This window comes from Sapajus apella, unplaced genomic scaffold, assembly GCF_009761245.1.
Source record: "Sapajus apella isolate SASKATOON/1434 unplaced genomic scaffold, GSC_monkey_1.0 scaffold39, whole genome shotgun sequence".
Lineage (NCBI taxonomy): Eukaryota > Metazoa > Chordata > Mammalia > Primates > Cebidae > Sapajus > Sapajus apella.
The window spans coordinates 3,399,881-3,422,319 of NW_022436979.1; the positions used below are offsets into that span (position 1 = coordinate 3,399,881).

Consider the following 22,439-nt stretch of genomic DNA (forward strand, 5'->3'; position numbering starts at 1 on the left):
AGGTGGAAGGATCCCTTGAGCCCAGGATGTCAAGGATGCAGTGAGCCACGAGCATGCCACTGCACTGACTGGTGACAGAGTGAGACTGTTATTTTAAAAAAAAAAAAGGGAGGGGGGTGGACGCCTTGGCTCACACCTGTAATCCTAGCACTTTAGGAAGCTAAGGTGGGTCAACACTGTCAATGTTGGCAGTGCCCTAGGCAATGATGTCAACGTTCTATTTGTTAATCTATAAGCTAACAATAAGAATACTCAACAAACTATTTCCTCCTTTTACCTTTTTTTTTTTTTTTTTCAAGCTTTTGTTTCCTTAGTTGGACTATGATGTTTGAAGGCAGCAGTAGTATGTCAGGTCACTGGAGAACAGCTATGTCACCACTGTCAATGATGGCAGTGCCCTAGGCAATGATGTCAAGGTTCTATTTGTTAATCTACAAGCTAACAACACTCATCAATTTGCTCCTTTTACCTTTTTTTCAAGTCTATGTCTCCCTAGTTGGACTATAATTTTAGAGGGCAGAAGTAGTATGTTCTTTATTTTGCGTCCTTCAATGGCTTTCAAAATAGTACAGACCAATGTGACCTGTACCTACACAGGAGAGAAGGAACAGAGGAAGGGGTTCAGAATGAGGAAAGACAAGAAAGAAAAACATGCATACAGGGTATAGTCAGTAACCAATGGGAAGTTCAGTTTAGCTAAGACTCCAAATTTAGGAGCATCAATGTGATGGTGGCAGCAGCCTATCTGGAGTGGCCACTGCCATGATGCTGGTGGCAGTGGGAGAGGCATGGCCAGAGCTGTGTACTCCATGGAGCCAGTGGAAGCCGGGAATAGGTGGAAGCCCTGTCCCCTTCTGAGTTGGCAAGATGGAAGCCTCACATTCCCTGGGTGCAGCTGCAGCTGCCTAGACATGGCTGCGGACCCAGGCATCCCTGTGCTGCTGGGGGGAGAGCAGGCAGGAGCCCTACTCTCTTAGGCACAGCTGCAGTCGCCTAAGCCATGGCTGCAGATCTGGGCATCTCTGCACTCTCAGGGGCCTGGGAAGGCCACCATCCCCCGTGCAGGCTCTAAAGTACCTGCTCCTATGGTCTGGCCTCTCCCTACTCCCAGCACCCACTCTGATCTTGGAGCAAAGTTGAGGCCGAGTCTGGGCACTGTTGCAACCCAGCCAGGTGTGTGGGTACTCAGGGCAGTGCTGACATGCCAGCATCCTGCCACCTTAGCCTTCTCCAGACTTTGGGTGCTGATGAGCATAGAAGGAAGGACAAGGGGGGGGGCACTGACAGTAGTCTGGCACTGGCCTGCAGGTGCCCCGTGGCATGAACACCATGGGTGCCATCAACAATGGCAGGAGGCAGACAGGCTCCTGGATGGAAAGAGGTGGGTCCCCAGTGAAGCCCCATCTTCAAGGCAAGGAAGCCCTGATGCCTGGGGGCTGGAGTGGGAACTTGTAGTGCTTTGCCCAGGCTTGCCCATGGACCAATCAGCACACACTTCCTCCCCTTTGAAGCCCATAAAAACCCTGGACTCAGTCAAACTCAAAGAGATGATGGGACAACTTGCTTGTGGAGAAGAGCTACCCACTCCAGCGTCTCCTCTCTGCCGAGAGCTGAACATTCCATGGGATGACCTGGCTGCAGAAAGGGGCTACCCACTCCAGGGTGTCCTCTTTGCTGTTCTATCAATAAAGCTCCCCTTCACCTTACTCACCCCTCCACTTAGCCATATACCTCATTCTTCCTAGACGTGGGACAAAAACTAGGAACCCACCAAATGACAGGGGTGAAAAAGCTGTAACACAAACAGGGCAAGATATGCCATGTTGCGGGTGACAAGAAGGAAAGAAGAGAGGAAGAGAGAAGGGCTGTGGTCCTTCAGGGGGCTCAGACCTAGATGCTCCCCATGCCAGGGCTGTGACACCCTCTTTGGGGCTCTATGATTCCTGGTGTCTCCAAGCTTCTGGGTGCCACCACAATCCCTGGTGCCAGCTATGGAAGCTGCTTACAGGACACCTGGTCCCGCTGCCTCACAGGGAGCTGACGCCTGTGCCAGCACCTGGAACTGCACACCGTACCACAGTCAGTGTGCCTGGCTGTGTGCAGTGGCCAGGCTCCACACCTGCTCACTCATACACCCTTTGCCGCTCCACTCGGCCTTGGCAAATCTTGGATTCAGGCCGGCAGCATGAGCCAAGGGCAGCCTGCCTGGCCGAGTGGGCCCAGTGGGCCTGAGCAAAACTTGGGCAAGGGTGCCACTGGCCACAGAGGTTTCTGGCTGGCAAAGTGACATCCCTAGGATCTCGTAACAATGGGAGACAGGTGCAATGCATGCAAAATCAAATCCTGGAAGGTATGTGTGTGCCATTTGGTAGGGTAGTTTTTTGCCACTACATGTTTTCTGCATAAGCATACTTTATAAGTTTTTATGTCAATAAGGCTGACGTTAAGGTCCTCAGACTTGAGTTTCTTCATTATAACAGGAAGTTAAAGGAATTATAAATCTTAGCAGATTACTTGTCTAAGTAAAGGAAATAATTACAAAAACTTGTTTTTTTCCTACTGTTGACCTTATCAAAAAAAGATATGCTCCAGTGTGCTCAAGAGCATTCATTTCTCTGAAGGTTTTGTTTTTTAATAGTTATGAATTTGCTAACCGCAATAACAAAACGGTTTTTATAAAGTGAGTTTCACCAAATTATTTAGTTGTTATTCTTTTTAAAGAGTTAACATTTGTAAGTAACTAGATGAAGTGTAAGGCATGACTCATTCACTTACTTATTCAGCAAATACTTACTGAGTGCCTACTACTTGCCAGGAACTAGTGAACAACAACAATTCCTGCCCTCATGAATTTCTGCACTGTAATGGAGGAAATTCACAATAAACTAGTCAAAAATAGATTAGAAAGTGATAACATTGTGGACAAAAAGCAGAATATAGTAGACTAGAAATGTGGGGATGGCATGGAGGGATGGCTGTTACTTGATGTAATTGATCAAAAAAGGCTCTATTCATAAAACAAGTTTTGAACATAAGACCTCAAAGAAAAGAGAACATCAAGTACAAACTCGTTTTTGCAGGTAAGTACTTGCCATGTTTAAGGGCATCAGGTTTGGCATGGCTGTACTGGACTAGCAAAGGAAGAGTAGCTAATGAGGCTTGGAAAGGCAACGAGGCTTCACACACTGCTGTAAGGACTCTGGCTTTTACTGTGAGTGGGATGAAAAGCCACTGAAAAGTTGTAAGCAGGAGAGTGTAATGATTGGACTTTCATCATAAAAGGAGTATTTGGGCTGCTCACGTGAAAGCAGACTGAAGAGGGTAAGTCCGAAAGCAGCTAGTCAGGAGATTAGTATTATAACCCTGGTGAAAAATGAGGGTGGCTAGAACTAGTATGGTGGTAAAAATAATGAGAAGTAGCCACACTGTGAATGTATTTTGAAGTCAGTTGACAGGATACGATGTTGAAAGAACAGTCAATAATGACTCCAGTATGGAAGATGAGAACAGAGAGAAGGGCAGAGTTGTCATTTATTGAAATAAGTAAGATCAATTTGGAGAGAGAATAAAATCAAGAGTTCACTTCTATATATGTTAATTTTGAAATGTCCATTAGAAATACAACTGTAGATGTTAAGACAGCTATCAGTCTGAATTTCAGGGAAGGAGTCCAGGTAGAGATAAAAATTTGAGAGTCAGCTTATAGATATTATCAACTAGAAAGTTGGAATGACTATAAAAGAGAAGGTATCTGAGGACTGAGACCTTGAGCACCTCAGCATTTAAAAGCCCTAGAGATGAGGAGGAACTTGCAAAGGAGGCTGAGAAGAAGCAGTCAATAAGGTAGGAAGAAAACCAGAAGAATGTAATACCAGGGACTCAAATGAAGAAAATATTTCAAGGAGGGGGCAATCAAGTGAGTAAAAAACCAGGCCAAGGAAGAAGAAAAATGACCTGTGGATTTAATAATATAGATGTCAGGAGCCGTTTCACAATAGCCGTTTCATAACAGCTGTGACAAAGAAAGCCAAGAGTGAAGTGGGTTCAAAATGAAATGAACTGGAGAGAGTATAGACAATCTTTTGGGAAAGTTTTGTTGTTAAAGGGACCAGAAATTTAGAGAGGCAGGTCGAAGGACGTAAGGGAATGTTTCTTTTTAAAAAGACTTAAAATACAGGATATTTATTTGCTAACATGAATGATTCAGTAGAGAAAAAAAGTATAATGATGCAGGAGAGAGTGCAAAGTCCTATAGCAGGCAAAAAAGAATCATAGTATGCCAACGGTTGAGCTGACTCTAGATGGGAACAGAAACAGGTCATCCAAAGTAAAAGGAAGAAAGGCAAAACGTCTGCCAACAGATAAGACTGACTAGCAGAAGTGATTGTGGGAAAGTTTTCTTCCAACTGCTTCTATTTTCTCAGTGAAGTAGGAAGAAAGCATTAGTCCTTGTGAAAAGCAAGGAGAAGGTAAAAAATAATCACCTAGAATGTAGAAGAATAAATACACTGAGGAAATATGATAGGGTGACCAGAAGGTGCTAATTTGACATTGTTGGTTACATATTGAAAGTTAGACTAGTTAGAATAGTCATATGCTTTCCTCAGCCATATTCCACTGACCAAGTTGAGGCACAAAGGAAGTGGAGAGTTGGATTTCACAAAGTTTTTTGGTTATTGGTTATTGGTAATAATGGAAGAAAGGGCAAGAGAGTCGAGCCTTTGGAAATTATTATAAATGAATATGGAATTTAAGTCAGGTAAGGAAAACGGAAACAGAGAGAGAGAATAAAAGAAGCTATTACGATCCATGGATCCAAATGGGACAGATGTTTTGGAGGCAGGCTCCTAAAGGAATAAGCTAGAAACACAGAAAGTAGTGATCAGGGAGTGGAATGATCATAAATGAGGCTAAGAGTTATTACTGATAATGAAAATTTTAATGGCATGGCAATAGGTGAGAGTTTTAAGTTAAAGTGAGAGACAAGATGATTTAAAGGGAAGGATCAAAAAATAAGCCAGGCATGGTGGCTCACGCCCGTAATCCCAGAACTTTGGGAGGCCAAGGCAAGAGCATTGCTGGACCCCAGGAGTTTGAGACAAGCCTGGTAAGATAGTGCAACCCCATCTCTACAAAAAATAGAAAGTCAGCTGGGTGTAGTGACACTTGCCTGTGGTTCAGTTATTCCGGAGGCTAAGGAGGGAGGATTGCTTGAGCTCAGGAAGTGCAGGCAGCAGTGAGCCATGACTGAGGCACTGTACTCTAGTCTGGGCAACAGAGCAAGACTCGTTCTCAAAAAAAGCAGAAAGAAAGAAAATGAAAACAAAAGGTCATGTTCTATAGGAAATATAATCCTTTTTTACACTAAAACTGCAAAGAACGGTGACAATGTTGGGAGGAGTGACAGTGAGTCAGGTGTTAAACTCTTCAGAAGACAAGCATCTACAGATGACCCTAACACAGAGTGCTACAGTCTGGTAGCAGAAGCATCAAGGTAGAGGGATGAGGAGAACGGCAGGGTTAGGCAGCAGGGAGAGTCTGGCAATGAAAAGCAAAGGAAACATTTCCTTCATCCTACCTCTCAACCCAGTAACATTAAGGGATTAGAGAGAAAACAGCCAGCATGTAAGAGAGCTACAGAACAGTGCATTCGGGGACAAGCCAGGTTTTCAAGCAAAAAAAGTGAAGACATCTTTAGAAGTTTAAAATACAGTGGATTTAGCCAACAATGTACTATAAGAGTTTTCTGGAAGAGACTACAGGTTGGTGCAAAAGTAACTGCAGTTTTGCTTTCAATGACAAAAACCCCGATTACTTTTGGACCAACATGTAGAAAACTATGCAGGGGGTGGGGGCAGATCAGGGTATGACCAGAGTCTTCTGGCGATGGGAAAGTCTAGGTAACGAAGGAAAGCTGGAGTCCTGGGCTTCTTGTGGTGGCTGAAGTAAAGAGAGATAAAAGGGTAAGATGGAATTGGCCCACCCAGATTCGAATACAGTTTTTTAAAGAAAGATAAAATCAGCCAGGTGCGGGGGCTCACACCTGTAATCCCAGCACCTTGGGAGGCCGAGGTCGGCAGATGACCTGAGGTCAGGAGTTCGAGACCAGCCTGGTCAACATGGAGAAACACCATTTCTATATTAAAAAAAAAAAAGAAAGATAAAACCAGAGTGCCAGTTATCATATTGCCCCTCAGCTCCAAATCTACTCTTCATTGTCCAGCTTGTGATGCTTGAGCTGGATGTTGTAAACATTTCTTCTTTGTTTGCTATCACAATATTAAGCTATGTCAGTAAAACTGAGAGGGTCACGGCAAAGGAAGAAGCTTCTCTTCCTGATGAGCACGCTTCTTTTCTTTTTGTTACCACAGCAGGTGGGACACACAGCAGCACTCACCCCTGCAGGCACCTTCTAGGAGTGTTTGGCCAGTACCCCTAGCAGCTTCCCTGTGAGTTTCAGCAGCATCTGCAAGGACCACTTCCCAGAGTTCTGCTGATGCTCAGCCAGCATCCCAGCCAGAGCAGCACCAGGCAAGTTCCCGTGGCACTCTAGCAGCCTTCCCAGTGAGTTCAATGACCCCTCAAGTGGCTTTCCAGTACAATCTACTGATACTCCAGGCAGTTTCGCAGGGAGTTTCGTCAGCTCCACAGTGGACACTTTCCTCTTTGCCAGCCCCAGACTGTGTTGCCATCGAGTGAGCTATTGCCATACCCTACCCAGTAAGGTCTGAATCTCAGCCTTAAGGATGGGGTTCAGGTTTCTTTAAAAAATTGTGTCTTCTTTGGGTACTCTGCTCAGCACTAGGAATAGCAGCTGCTTCCTAGTATGTATCAGCTATTACTGCATGATTTAAAAAAAAAATTTATGATCTCTAGTCCTCTCATTTTGTTGTTTATTACAATTTTTCAACTTTTATTGTTTTTTGAGGCAGAGTCTCACTGTCACCCAGGCTGGAGTGCATTGTTGCGATCGTTGACTCATTGCAACCTTCACCTCCCAGGTTCAAGTGATTCTCCTGCCTCAGCCTCCTGAGTAGCTGGGACCACAGGTGTGTGCCACCACACCCAGCTAATTTTTGCATTTTTAGTAGAGATGGGTTTCACCATGTTGGCCAGGCTGGTCTGGAGTTCCTGACCTCAGGTGATCCACCCATCTCACCCTCCCAAAGTGCTGGGACTACAGGTGTAAACCACCGTGCCCAGCCTATGATAGATTTTAAACAAAATGACTGATCATTCCTACTATATAAAGTTTATCTTACAGCAGTGTGTGTACATATGTATCTAAACCAGTGTATATGTATGTGTATGTGATCCAAAATAAAACAAGCTCTGTATATCAAAGCATGCAGCTACTGACATAAGGAAAATGTCAAATTTCTGCAACTATCACTATGTTCTTGGGCAGGTCACTTAAATGCTGCAGGCCTTCAGTTTTTATCTGAAATATGACAGATTACATGATCACAGTCCTTCCAGCTCTATGATTCTATTTATATGATTGTGAATTCTCAAATACCAAATATTTCCAGATTTTTATCAAGAACGTCATACGTATTTATTTCATTTATGTACAAAAACAAATGGCTTTGCTTAGGTTGTTCAAAAGTTATTTCATTTATAATGTCATTCGCTTTTTATTGCACTAATTATATTACTTAATATATTTACTTAACGATTTTTTATGAATCCTGTAAGGCTTCTCAGTTTTAGAGGATTGGTAAAGCACAGAAGGACATTCCTTGGTAACTTAATAAAAGCAATTCTATAATATCAAGGTAACAGAATTGAGCTGCAATGAAATAAGGCTGAATTGAATTTGCAACTAATACACAGTCTGTAACATGATCATACCTGTTTATGTTTTTGCAGTGGTTTCTTTTCGTGTAATTTTTTATCTCCATATTTCTTGTATGCTAAAGGTATTCCATATTTAGCAGCAGGCTTTGTAATTTTCTGAGCAGGCATAACAGAAATGGAGTTTTGTCCTGAAGCTGGTCTTTTAGCTACATGAAAAGATACAAAGAATTTTGTCTGCAGTTCTTTATATTAACTCTTTACTTTAAGAATTCTTCAAAACAGCTCTTTTTAATTTTTATAATCATTGATAGTATTTGAAACTTTTCATCAAATATCTTATTCATCCCTTAGTATTTATTAATGCCTTAACTATTTTACACTAAAGTCACTTTTTGACGGAAGTTAAAAGCCAAATTCCTCTAACATGCTAAAGTTTTTCATATTAAAAAAATCCCTAAAATTGACTGTGGGTAATTGTTGCATGTATTGGCGAATATACTAAAAAAAAAAATTAATCATGAATATACTAAAAAATATTCATGTAATCATGAATATACTAAAAAAATTTAGTTGTAGACTTCAAATGCATAAACTGTATGGTATGTGAGTTATATATCGATAGAGCTGTTAAAAATAAATTTTTAAAAATTTATTTTAGAAACTACTTTCAAAATCAAAAGATAATCAAGAGAAACTGTAAGCATTAATTATATCAAAATAAGCAACTTTTATCCTTCATATAATGTCTGAATGATATCTATAACTTCAGACCTGTCAAAGGAGAAATATCTTAAAACAATCATTATCACTAACGTTGTTGGCAGAAATATAAATTGGTTAAACTTCCTGGAGAGCAATCTAAATTAAGAATACTGTTTATCGGGCAGGGCACAGTGGCTCACGCCTGTAATCCCAGCACTTTGGGAGGCCAAGGTGGGTGGATCACCTGAGGTCAGGAGTTCAAGACCAGCCTGGCCATTATGGTGAAACCCCATCTTTATTAAAAAAAAAAAAAAAAAAAAAGAATACTGTTTATGACCTGATATTAAAGAAATAATCAGAGAAACCCCACGCACAAGAATAAACCCTGCAGTGTTATGTATTTAAGCCTTACTGAAGCCTAGGTGAGGTTCAGTCTTAGAAGGGATAAGTTCAAGAGAAAAACTCTAAAGTAATAAAAAGAAAATTCCATTATTTATTCACATCTTTGGAGGATATTAAAAGAAGTCAGAGTAGAGTCTACATAAACCCTTAGCGAAACCCTCTCTCCATCTCTTATTTTCTGTATGTGCTAAGATATCCCTCCGCTCAAACTCCCCCAAAGCTGAGCAGCAGCTTGCTTGCTTCCACTTCCAGACTGCTGTCTAGCTCAGGATTTTATAATGTGCTAAATTAACTTAAATCAATCTCTTCTAGAAGTGATCTTCCTTTTTAGGAGGGAAAAGGAGAAAAAATATATATAACTGGTAGTTCAAAATGAAATACGACTAAATTCAGTTCTTCAAAAAAAAGTGATTGTATTAGAAAATGTTCATCATATAATAGTATAAATTAAAAGAAACAAAACTTCTAATAACATTCTCAATTTGTAGTCATTATGTATAAATTATCACAAAAAATAATCAAATACAACTGTGTGTGTTAAAATTGGGGTAATTTTTATTTCTTTAAAACATTTTTATAATGAATATATATATTTCATATGATTTAGTACACTCTTTTAAAAATAACAGCAATATAAGCCATTAAGTTGGCATTTTAGAGATTCAGAAGTAATTTTTGTTGACAATATGGGATATATGATGTGAAAGGGAAAGGTTTCCCAAACACATACTCCAACTGCATCTTGACCCAGAAACCAGGAATCACGAGGAAAAAATACTTCCCTTTGAGAGTTCAACCATACGATTACATTAGAACTTATAGATACATATATACACACATACACACACAGTCACGATACTGTAACCTGGCTAAACAATAAAATCAAAGAAATACAGTGTATGCCAGAAAAGGGGCTAGAGGTACACAAGCATAAAAAATAAAGATTTCTAAGAAACAGATAAGAATAGTCCCATCTACTTTCCAGAGAAGAGGAAGCATTACTTATCTGATTTTTGAGCATTTTTCAGGATCAATGACAAGGCTACCTAAGGCATGAAGTTTAATGTAGGGGACTGGAGACCACAAAGTATTTATCAGCAATACTACCCCTATTAAGCATTTCATTCCACCAAATGCTCTTACAGCAAATTACTTTCTAATTCCTACATGGTTTTACCCATGTGGAAAGAACATGCTGATACTGGGTATTTCTGGCTTTTGTGACAAAGAGCCTTTTAATTAAGATATGATTTCTACGAAGCTTGACTGCCTACTGTGCAGAAAAATCATGCTGATTCTGCTGTGTACCTCAGTTTCCTGTGAATTCTGTTTGAGTGACTTCTCAGGGACTGGTGGTTTCTGCACAATGAGAGGATGTCTACAGGTCTTGAAGAAGAGCTAAGTGCAGTCTGCCTTCCTGAGAACAAACACACTGCCATACCACTTCTAGCTAAATGGGCTCATTTTTATGATATGGCATCTATTTTCATTAATTTATCCAAACTCAAAATGGAGTAGAACATACAAATAATTCTGTCTGAAAAACAACATACCCTTCACATATTAAATAACTTCCACTGATTTTAGAAATCCATTCCGAAATCATTCCGTTCAGGAAAAAAAAAAATTACCCTCTCACATAGATACATATAAATACATACACATAGTATGTAACCATATCCACAATCTTATGATTCTAATGCCACTGGTCACACTGTTTAAAAGAAAACCTATCTTTAATAAAGTACTTTACTTCACATTCACATACTTGAAAAAATTCAGAATATGAAATATTTCTCAAAGATAATATGGTCAGGCATGGTGGCTCATGCCTGTAATCCTAGCACTTTGGGAGGCTAAGGCAGGTGGATCACCTGAGGTCAGTAGTTCCAGACAAGCCTCGCCAACATGGTGAAACCCGTGTCTACTAAAAATACAAAAAATTAGCTGGGCATGGTGGTAGATGCCTATAACCCAGCTACTTAGGAGGCTGAGACAGGTAAATCGCTTGAACCTGGGAGGTGGAGATTATAGTGACCCAATATCGCTCCACTGCACTCCAGCCTGGGGAACAGGAACGAAACTTCATCTCAAAAAAAAGATAATTTTATATAAAGATTTACACCAAAATTGGACATTTTATAATTCTATAACAACATTCTCAAAACATCAGCTATGCATTTGATAAGACATACGATTTCAGGCCAAATTTCATTTAAATAAAAGAAGTGTTATTAATTGCTAAATGATTATTGCCATAATCATTTAGCAATTCTAATTTGCAGTTCTACTGGATTAAATTTATCCTAGAATTATCCCAACTTACTATATCTACATATATTTCCAGTGTAATTAGGTTTGATTACCACAAACAAATGAAAGGCTTCATATCACATTTCATTTACCTGGTATAGGCTGTGATCCAAACTTTGAAAATGTTTTCAGACAGAATTCTTCTGCAATAAGCTTAGATTGAAAGAGAAAAAAAAATTAGAAAAGATGTTACATTTTTGAAATAAAAAACCTACCCATTAATCATAATACATTTTCCTATTTTTTAGTAATAATTATGTTGTCAAATAAACTGTACTAAAACCAAATTGGAAAAAAAAAAAAAAAAGGGCAGCTGTTGTGGTTCATGCCTGAAATCCCAGCACTTGAGGTGGCTGAGAGGAAGACTGCTTGAGCACAGGAATTAGAGGTCAGCCCTTGTAACATAATGAGATCTCGTCTCTATTTTAAAAATTAAGAAAAAATTTAAAAATTAATTCAATAAATTCCTCATGCTAACTCCCTCCCAATATTATTTATGTATATATCTATGTGTGTATGTTTTTGAGACAGGGTCTTGCTTTGTCTCTCAGGCTGGAGTACAGTGACACAACAATGGCTCACTACGGCCTTGACCTCCTAGGCCCAAGCAATCCTCCCAGCTCAGCCTCCTGATTAGTTGAGACCCCAGGTGTAATCCCAGCTACTCGGGAGGCTGAGGCAGGAGAATCGCTTGAACCCAGAAGGCAGAGGTTGCAGTGAGCCAGGTCCAGCCTGGGTAACAGAGACAGACTCAGTTAACTGGATTTAAGCTTTTTTTTTTCTTACTTTGTGGGGAAGGAAAAGGCAAGTGAATTTTTTTTTTTTTTCCAAGAGATCTGAGCTTTGGTGAGAGAAACTTCCTATAGTAACAGTGGTCCAGACACTCCAATAGGCAAAAAAATAATAATACATGACCTGAGGGGGTCATTTTTCCCATTAAGAAAACCCCTAGAGCAGTTCTCAAAGTCTCATACCAGCAGTATCAGCATCACCTGGAACTTATTAAATATGCAAAGGCTCCACCTCAAAATTACTGCAACTGAGGCTGTGGCAATGAGACTCAGCAACGCCCACTAGGTGATTCTGATGTGTGCTCAAGTTTGCGAACCTCTTCACTAGTGGACAAATGTGAAGTGCCAACTCTGGCTCACAGGCTATTTAGAGCGACTATGTGAATGTGTGCTGTCTTCTCAACAAATGCAGTTTTTTACTTTTCTTTTTCTTGGAAGAAAACAGGTGGTTTATGAGCTCCATCTTGTCCCCAGATAGAATCATCTCTTCCACTGTTGGAGAAGTCTTTCTTTTTCTGTGTTAATGCTCATGTGAATTGAGAGCTGGGGCATATAGAATCCAAGATCCTGAAATCTCCATATTGTGTTGTCCAGTAGAGTAGCCACTACCCACATATACATATTTGAATTAAAATTTGAGATATATATAATATATATATGTACAAAGCTTTTCAGTCATTCCAACAACATTTCAAGTGCTTATTAACCGCATGTGGCTAGTGGCTGTAACATTGAACAACACAGATACAGAGCACTGTCATCATCACAGAGCATTCTGTTGGACAGCACCTATATTCCTAATGAATCAGAAATTATCCGTGGTTTTTCAAGCCATATCCAGGAATAAGTTACCACAGTGCACAAGACTGAAAACTATGCCCTATCAACCATGGCCGATGGCCTTGAGAGGATTTAGGTATTAAAATGGTAGGGAGCATTATAGTGATACTGGAAATAATATTTCATATGTTAAAGTAAAGCTCATTAATTGTTCCAAAGTTACAGCCTTTACAAAAATGTATCACAACTACTCAGGAGGCTGAGGTGGGAGGACTGACTGAGCTCCAGAGGTGGAGATTGCAGTGAGCTGAGACTGTGCCACTGCGCTCCAGCCTGGATGACAGAGTGAGACTAAGTACTGAACAAGTGATATATAGTAGAAAATAAATCTGAGGAACAACAGACAAAGGTTTTCATGCAGACTGAAATCGAAGTGGTGCTTAAATAGCAACAAGTAGGGTCTATGTATATGTTAAACATGTAATGTCAAATGTTCTATTTGTGAGTAATCACAATCTGTCCTTGTTTCTTTTCTTATTGTAAGTTTTGCACATTCTAAGCTTGAATATTTTCTCTTTGATTGCTAGCTAGATAAATTCCAGTACTTCAGCCTTGAGATGGTATGTTCCAAATCCCGGTATGGGGAGAAAGAAACCTCAGCAAGACTAAATGAAGTCATTGTTTCTTCTCTAGTGGCTGCCAGAAAAACAACAGTACACTTCATCATAAAAGTGTCCTTGCAAACATTATTTATAACAAAGGAGTCTTGTAAGACGCCCACATTTCAGAGGTTGTTGCTATGACCTATACAAGTAACCTTTGACCTCTAAAGTTTAGTTGGCTTTCTTGCTTACTAATGCCTTCTCCTGGTAGTAATAGTTAAATCAACATCTCTGTTTTCTGAAGAGTATTTGGTCACATGCGTGTTCTGTTAAGCCAGAAGGATATATGATACCTCCTTCTCCTCCATGAGCACATAAAATAAAAAAAAAACTAGTTTTGCTGAATATCTTATTTACTGAAGAGATTAACATTTATTTAACAAACGCCGCACTAAACCGGAAAAGTAAAACAATTCCAATTTCAGGTGATCCCATTTTTATGAACAACTTACGTTAATTGATTTGATACAGATTTTTAAAAAAAATCTGTGAAATTAAAATTCAGTTAAACTCAACAGATATTTATTATGTGTGGGCACTAAAGGAGAAATCATGAGTCAGTAATCTAGTATATCTACATATAAATGGTTTCTAGTCATTTCCTATCAAATAGAATATAGCTATAATCATATAAATTATGTTAATAATACATATATAGGCCAAGTATGATGGATCGTGCCTGTAATCCTAGCATTTCGGAGGCCAGGGTGGGCAGATCACTTGAGCTCAGGAGTTCAAGACCAGACTGGGCAATATGGTGAGACACTGTTTCTACAAAAAGTACAAAAATTAACTAGGCATGGTGACATGTGCCTGTAGTCCCAGCTACTTGGGAGACTGAGATGGGAGGATGGCTTGAGCCTGGGAGGTAGCAGTTGCAGTGAGCTGTGATCTGTAGTTCTGTTGCCCACTGCATTTCAGCCTGGGCAACAGAACTACAACCTGTCTTAAAAATAATTTAAAAAAAATGTATATTAGAATACACTGGTATGTAAGTAATATTTAAGACATTAAATATTTTGAGCACTTACATGCTAGACATTAAGCACTTTATGTGTGTTTACACTTTTAATTCACACAACCTTATAGATACATTTAATAATCCCTTTGCTCACAGGTGAGGAAAGTGAAGCACAGAAATGCTCAATAACTTTACAGTTACAAATCCAGAGAACAGAGGAATAATGCACAACTAGAAAGCAAACATTAAGAAAACAGTTATATAAGAATGGAAAGACTCGGGGAACTGGTTCACACCTATAATCCCAGCACTTTGGAAGGCCAAGGTGGGAGGCCAGAAGTTCATGACAAGCCTGCATAACATAGTGAGACCCAGTCTCTAAAAATTTTTTAAAATATTAGCTGAATGTGGTGCTACACACCTGTAGTCTCAGCTACTAAGGAGGCTGAGACAGAAGGATTACTTGAGCCCAGGATTTTAGGCTGCAGTGAGCTATGATTTTGCCATTGTACTCCAGCCTACGCAACAGAGCAAAACTCTGCCTGAAGAAAAAGGAGCATTTAAAGGAAAGTGACACTAACGTAGGTTGAAAAAGGAACACCATTCCCCCAAGGTTCAGATGTGCTCTCCTCAACACTGGAGGCCATGTCCTAGCTAAGCGGCATTACCCTACTGTTTAATTTTAAAGGAAAAAGAACATACCTGAGGTGACAGAAACTTTTCAATGCGTTTGGCTATAAAACCTTTCTCCAATATGGAGTTGACTGATGGTCTATCCCTAGGATTTCTTTTAAATAATTGAGACACCAAACTGCGGAGATCATAGGAATAATGCAAAGACACAGGTGGAAAAGATCCAGATATTATCTTCAGAACCAGGTTTTTCATACTGCCAGCTTCAAACTAAAATCCAGAAAATAAATAACATACATGAAACATATATAAATTGAAACTGAGAATATCAGCAATAAGAAATAGTTCTTTTCCTATCAATATAGAAGTACAATCCTCTTCCAAATAATTATGTTTTCTATATCAAAGTTTACTTGGTTACCTATAAATATCAGCCCTAAAAAAATAAAATGTTATAACTTGTCGTAAGAGTAATTTTAACTTATTCAAAATATTTAGGTCGGGAGCAGTGGCTCACGCCTGTAATCCCAGCACTTTGGGAGGTCAAGGTGGGCTGATCATGACATCAGGAGTTCAAGACCAGCCTGGCCAAGATGTAGAAACCCTGTCTCTACTGAAAATACAAAAATCAGACAGGCGCAGTGGCAGGCACCTGTAATCCCAGCTACTCGGGAGGTTGAGGCAAGAGAATCACTTGAACCTATGGGGTGGAGGTTGCAGCAAGTCAAGATCATGCCATTGCACTCCAGCCTGGGCGACAGAGTAAGACTGTCTAAAAAAAAATAAAAATAAAAATTTAAAGATGGGAGGAAAGTTTCATAAACTATGACAATAATCAAAATGGTCAAAGACTATGCCTTAGAGGTAGAAAAATTAGGGCCAAAGAAACACAAGCAGAAAAAGAGCAACCTTCTGGTCTTCATTTAAGGTCTGCTTTTTAAAGTGGCTCTGTTGTAATGACTAGAACAAGAAATTAACTACAGAACTAAAAGCATTGAGGGAAAATATAATATATAAAAATACCAATACTTTCCTTTTAGACAATGCTCACTGTTGTGTGTGTGTGATGCTCCTAAAAGCTATGGAAATCAGCAATATAGAAAATATTTTAATCGAAATATATGTCAGAATTAAACACAATATAAACTCTAAAAAGAAAACAAGAGGTGGGGTAGTTTAAAATCTGAAGATTTCGTTTTGAAAGAGAGTATTATTAAGCTTTTGATATCTCCACTAAAATATTACAGAACAATTGTACAACGTTGATATCTTAATACACACATTAAGAAAATAAAATAGGCCGGGCGTGGTGGCTCACGCCTGTAATCCCAGCACTTTGGGAGGCCGAGGCGGGTGGATCACGAGGTAAAGAGATCGAGACCATCCTGGTCAACACGGTGAAACCCTGTCTCTATTAAAACTACAAAAAATTAGCTGGGCATGGTGGTGAGTGCCTGTAATCCCAGCTACTCAGGAGGCTGAGGCAGGAGAATCGCCTGAGCGTAGGAAGCGGAGGTTGCGGTGAGCAGAGATTGCGCCATTGCACTCCAGCCTGGGTAACAAGAGTGAAACTCTGTCTCAAAAAAAAAAAAAAAAAAAAAAAGAAAATATACTATAAATTAGATATCGGTGATTATAAAAGTCCTATTAAATGTTGAACTCTCCTAAATGGTATTTGAGTAAATTCAATCTAAAGGAAATATCTATACACTTAAATAGGAATCCTAAATGCATGAAAGATGTGGTTCTCTATTCCAATGCACTTTTGTTTATCTCTGAATTGACATGCTCTTCATAAAGGGTGAGTTACTGAATTTTACCTATCTTAAAACACATGCTACTTAAGAGTAAACAATTCTAAAATACAGAGGATACAGTGACAGAATAATGTAGACGAAAGATTTTTTTTTAAAACCCAAAAACCACTGGTTTAAAGCTAAAATAACCATGTTGCAGAAAAACTGATCAATTATTTCAAATAAGCATCTGATAATCACCATCCCACATTACTTTGTCAGCTTATGTTTTTTTCCTTAAGAAAGAAAAAAAACCCTAAGGCAATATAGTAAGAGAGTATGCAATCATTAAAAAGAATGAGAAGGAAAAATATTCTGCAAATAGTATTAAGCAATAAAAACAGGCTATAAAGCTTCTTATAAAGTCTCATCAAACTTTTGAGGGAGAAGAAATAAATTTCGTTTTACAGGCAGTCAATACTGGTGGGAAGAACTGCTTATAATCCTTATTCACTTCTTTATATTTTTATGTATTTTCTGAAGTTTTGTATAATGAAAATACAAGATTGTTTTCATCAGTGGGTAAAACATGCTAATCACCTTCCATTTCAAAAAACTGCTTTTTTAAAGAATCAACCTACTTAGGACAAGAACTCTCCCTTTTTAGTGTGCTATATGTTATTTCAAAAAAGTCTCAAAAGTAAAAATTTTAAATACTCTGAATGATTACTTAAATTGATAAAAGTCATCAATGAATATATTGAAATGAAATTCTTTAAATTAGTTCAATTCCAAATTCAAATAATCTGGGTATTGTGAGAGAATTCACTAAAATGAAACTAGTAAAGTTTGTTAAGCTAAAATATCAAATTCATACTAAATTTAACATTAAGAAAAAAGCAAAATTTATTTCTGACATTAGAAATTATCTTCTGGAAAACTGCATGAAACATTATATAATAGCAAATATACTAGATATGCAAATATATTAAGGGAAATCAATTTATGCTTCAGAAAAAATGAGAAGTTTAAAAATGGACTTAGAGAATTTCTAGGATGAGGGTTATCTAAAAGATGGTAAACTTTAAATATAATAAAAAACATTACAGTGACTTTTTGACATAACTTTAAAAATATTTCAGAAACTTCTACTTACAGCATGTTTAAGTGTACACAGCTCATAAAGGACACACCCCAGAGCCCAAATGTCACTAGAGAAGATAAAAATGAGAAATTTTCTCTAAGTATCAGAATGTACTTTAAAATTTTTTCATTTAAAGGAAACATAAATAGCATAAAAATGTTTTGGAAACATAAGTGCTTCAGAAAAAATTTCCTTTAAAACTAAAAATTTCAACCATAATCAAATGACAAAAGTAGCTGTCCCAGATTAGAAAATGGTTACCCCAACAATTACTTTAAGCTCCATTAAAGAAATTTAATATTTAAAAGGACAATATTTCAAAAATTCATGTAAATTCTATTTATTCTATTTCATAAAACCCAAACTGTTTTTATCAGTTATTTGTAAAATACCATGATTTAAAAAATTATGAAACAAAATATTATTTTAATAGACATTAAAAATTTATTAAGAAATTTGCAACAGCTACTGACCAACATTACTTTGGTTGGGATTTTCCAACTAGAGAGGAAAAATAAAAGGTAGCTGGAATTTAATGACAGGATTGCTCTCGTCACCCACATAGTATATATATAGTCTGTTAGCCAGACTATAGAGCTGTGATTAGAAATAGGGGATTGGGAGCCAGATGCCTAGTTTAGATGCTGATTCCATCACTTATTAGACTCAAGGATTTCAAAGTTGTTACTTTACCTCTCTCTGCATTTGTTTTCCTTATAAGAAGAGAAGGAATGATTAATACCTATATCTCCCAAAATTATTGTGAAGACTAACAGAATACATAGAACTCAAAACAGTACCTGGCTTATAGCGTGTTCAAGAAATATCAGCAATAATTCAATAGGAAGTGATTATCACGAAGAAAAAAACCAAGGAAAGCACTCTATTTTCAATTATAGCATAAATAATAAAATGATTCTGTAGTTCCTCCAGCAAGATAATCAAACAGCTTTTTTACAATTCCCCTCACCATATATTAACAAAATATTTATATATATACATATGTTTACATGTGTGTATTGTTGACTTTAGAACAGTACTCTAAAGGTTAATAAACATGACATAACAAAAAGATTAAGAAATACATTATATAATGAATATCATTTTAAATACCTTTTATTGTTGTAAGGTTTGTTTTCACAGATTTCAGGTGACAAGTAGTATGGGGTCCCTATGCAAGTTCGAGCCAGCTCTACAGTACTAGAGAAAAAGAAAATTACTGGAGAAGCTTAAGACACAGTCATGTGCCACATTAATGCTGTTATTGGTCTATAACAGATCGCATATATGATGCTGGTCCCATAAGATTATAATGAAGCTGAGAAATTCCTAACAACTAGTGACATGGTGATTGTCATACACTATAGAGCAATTACTTTATTCAAAAAATTTAGGGTAGCCTAATGTACCGTGTTTATAAACTTTACATTAGCACACAGAAATGCGCTAAGTCTTCAAATTCACTCACTACTCCCTCATTCACAGAAAGCAACTTCCAGTCCACTAAGCTCCATTTATGATAAGTGTCCCACAAAGATATATCATTTTTTATCTTTTATATTGTATCTTTTCTGTGTTTAGATATGTTTAGATAAATATTTATCATTATGTTACAATTTCTTACAGAATTCAGAACAGAACATGCTGTACTGGTTTGAAGCCTAGAATGAACATGCTACACCATCAGCTTGCCTGTGTAGTATGCTACATCATCTAGCATTGTATAAGTACACTCTGCAACATTCACACACTGACGCAATCACCTACTGATGCCTTTCCCAGAACATATCCCAATAAAGCAACATCCCAGTAAAGAATGTACGTAAAGATAATACAAATTATCACATATACATCATCATGGATTGAAGTTTCACTGAAAATACTGTATCAAAACAATGCTGAAAATTCACGTTACCTATTAAGAACTCTAGCAATTCCAAAATCTCCAAGTTGTACGGTTCCATCTTTAGTTAAAAATATGTTCTGTAAAAGACAGGGGGAAAAAAAAAAAACCCTAGAAATATTGTTACAGTCCAGTTCTGAGTCAACAACATTTTTCATAAAATTCATAATCCAGTTAAAAAATTGTGCTGGAGTTACTGGATGTTCACATACAAAAGAATAAATGAAGTCCCTTACTGCAAATCATATACAAAAATTAATTCAAAATGAAGTATAGATCTAAATATAAAAACTAAAATATAAAACTCCTAGAGAAAAACATAGGAATAAATCTTCATGTTGTTGGGCTAGGGAATGGTTTCTTCGATATGATATCAAAAGCACACGCAAAAAAATTAAAGAAGATAAACTGAACTATCAAAATTTAAAAATTTTGTGCATCAAAGGACACCATCAAGAAAACAGAAGAACATTTTTAGAAATCATAGATTTGAAAAAAGACTTCTATCTGGAAAAGGACTTGCATAACTCAACAATGACAACAAAAAGACAAATAGTCTGATTTAGAAATAGGCAAAAGGGGATGGGCACAGTGGCTCACACCTGTAATCCCAGCACTTTGGGAGGCTGAGGCAGGCAGATCACTTGAAGTTGGGAGTTCATGACCAGCCTGGCCAACATGGTGAGACTCCATCTCTACTAAAAATACAAAAATTTGCCAGGTATGGTGGCAGGCACCTGTAATCCCAACTATTCAGGAGGCTGAGGCAGGAGAATCACTTGAACCTGGAAGGCAAAGGTGGTTGCAGTGAGCCTGAAATTGCATTACTGCACTCCAGCCTGGTCAAAAGTGTGAGACTCCGTCTCATAAACAATAAATAAATAAATAGGCAAAAGGCACATACTTTATACTTTATAATATCCATTTATATAAAATGTCCAGGATAAGCAAATCCATAGAGAGAGAAAGTGGATTAGGGGTTACCAGAGTCTAGGTGGAGAGGAATGGGAACTCACTGCTAATGGGTATGGGGTTCTTGATGGAGTGATAAAAAATGTTCTGGAAGTTTTAGAGACTGGGAAGGAAAGTAATTTTTAGAGTATGGGAAGCAAACAGGAGATCTAATACAGGACGCAGATGAATAGGATAAGAATTAAGAGACAATACAGATAATCTGATATGCTCTAAATCAGGTTGAAAAATTTCCACCCAAGACAATGAAGGTTTTCAGCTCTTTATCCATTCAGAAGTTATCAGTGACAGAATAACATACCTGTGATTTTATGTCTCGATGAAGAATTTTTCTATCATGTACATGTTTCAGGGCCAAACATATCTGTACAAACCAGTCCAAAATCTAGGAAGAAAAATCAGATCTGTCATTTCTTTTAAAATTTACAATTCATAGTAGCCTTTCCTTGACCATTAAAAGAATTCGAGAATATTTAGAGATGAGAGGAACTAAATCCTTAAAAAAATATTTTAGGCAGCCAGGTGTGGTGGCTCACACTTGTAATCCCAGCACTTTGAGTGGCTGAGGCGGGTGGATCATGAGGTCAGGAGATCCAGACCATCCTGGCCAACATGGTGAAACCTTGGATCTAATAAAAATGCAAAAATTAGCCAGGTATGGTGGTGGGCACCTGTAATCCCAGCTACTTGGGAGGCTGAGGCAGGAGAATTGCTTAAACCAGGGAGGCAGAGGTTGCAGTGAGCCGTGATGGTGCCACCGCACTCCAGCCTGGTGACAGAGCGAGACTCCATCTCAAAAAAAAAAAAAAAAAATTAGGCTACAATTTCTTTCAACTTTGTAGGCACTGACATTAGATAGATACTCAAGTCAACATAAGCTCTGCACATACTTAATTTAAAATGTAAGACATGCTACTGAGTCATCTCTTCTAAATCAAAATGAATGTGGAAAGTATGAGTAAAAATGGAAATAATTTAATTTTATAATAGTAAGAGGTGATTCTTTTTTGTTTTTAATACATCCTATAATGGAAACAATTTATATTTTATAATAGTAAGACAGGTGTTTCTTCTGTGTTTTTAATACATCTTTTTTCCATAATGCCCCTCCTCCCCCTTTTTTGGGATAGGGTCTTGCTCTATCACCCAGGCTGGAGTGCAGCATTATCACAGCTCACTTCAGCCTCAAACTCCTGGGTTTAAATCACCCTCCAGCCTCAGCCTCCCGAGTGGCTAGGACTATGGTGCATGCCACCATGGGTGGCTAATTATTTATTTATTTATTTTATAGAGACAGGGTCTGGCTATGTTGCCCAGGCTAGCGGTCTTGAACTCCTCGTCTTGAACTCCTGGCCTCTGGAGTTCCTGAGGATTCAAGTATTCCTCCTGCCTTGGCCTCCCAAAGTACTGGGATTACAGGTATGAGCCACCGCATCTGACATGTATAATGCTTTTTAAAAATCTAAATAAAAATCATAAGAGGAAAAAAGCTGGAAATTTGGAAGACATCTCTGACTTTTTCTTTTCCCACATTAATTACATAGAAACATTCTTCTCTGGAGATGGCCACTTGGAAATAAAAAGGCTTAATTTCTATCTCATTCTTAACATCAAAATAATTCCAAGTACATGGCATTTTT

General features: G+C 38.1%; 1 protein-coding gene and 1 long non-coding RNA gene across 10 annotated transcripts in view; both read right to left on the reverse strand.

The window, feature by feature from the left end:
- The window catches only part of LOC116565171, a 19,556-nt gene extending 13,162 nt beyond the window's left edge, over positions 1–6,394 (reverse strand). Inside the window, exon 1 of the long non-coding RNA XR_004275291.1 lies at positions 6,384–6,394. This is a non-coding gene — a long non-coding RNA (uncharacterized LOC116565171). The remainder of the gene's footprint in view (positions 1–6,383) is intronic.
- NEK1 (NIMA related kinase 1) overlaps positions 1–22,439 on the reverse strand; it is a 202,056-nt gene that overhangs the window by 160,074 nt on the left and 19,543 nt on the right. For all 9 annotated transcript variants that reach the window (XR_004275287.1, XR_004275286.1, XM_032298641.1 and 6 more), the window contains exons 5-11: positions 21,101–21,184; positions 19,840–19,907; positions 19,038–19,124; positions 17,937–17,991; positions 15,114–15,314; positions 11,310–11,370; positions 7,855–8,006 (exon numbers count right to left, since the gene is read on the reverse strand). Coding sequence is in view for 7 of the 9 variants with exons in the window: in XM_032298641.1 (XP_032154532.1) it covers positions 7,855–8,006; positions 11,310–11,370; positions 15,114–15,314; positions 17,937–17,991; positions 19,038–19,124; positions 19,840–19,907; positions 21,101–21,184 (708 nt within the window). In the remaining 2 variants the exon portion in view is untranslated. The remainder of the gene's footprint in view (positions 1–7,854; positions 8,007–11,309; positions 11,371–15,113; positions 15,315–17,936; positions 17,992–19,037; positions 19,125–19,839; positions 19,908–21,100; positions 21,185–22,439) is intronic.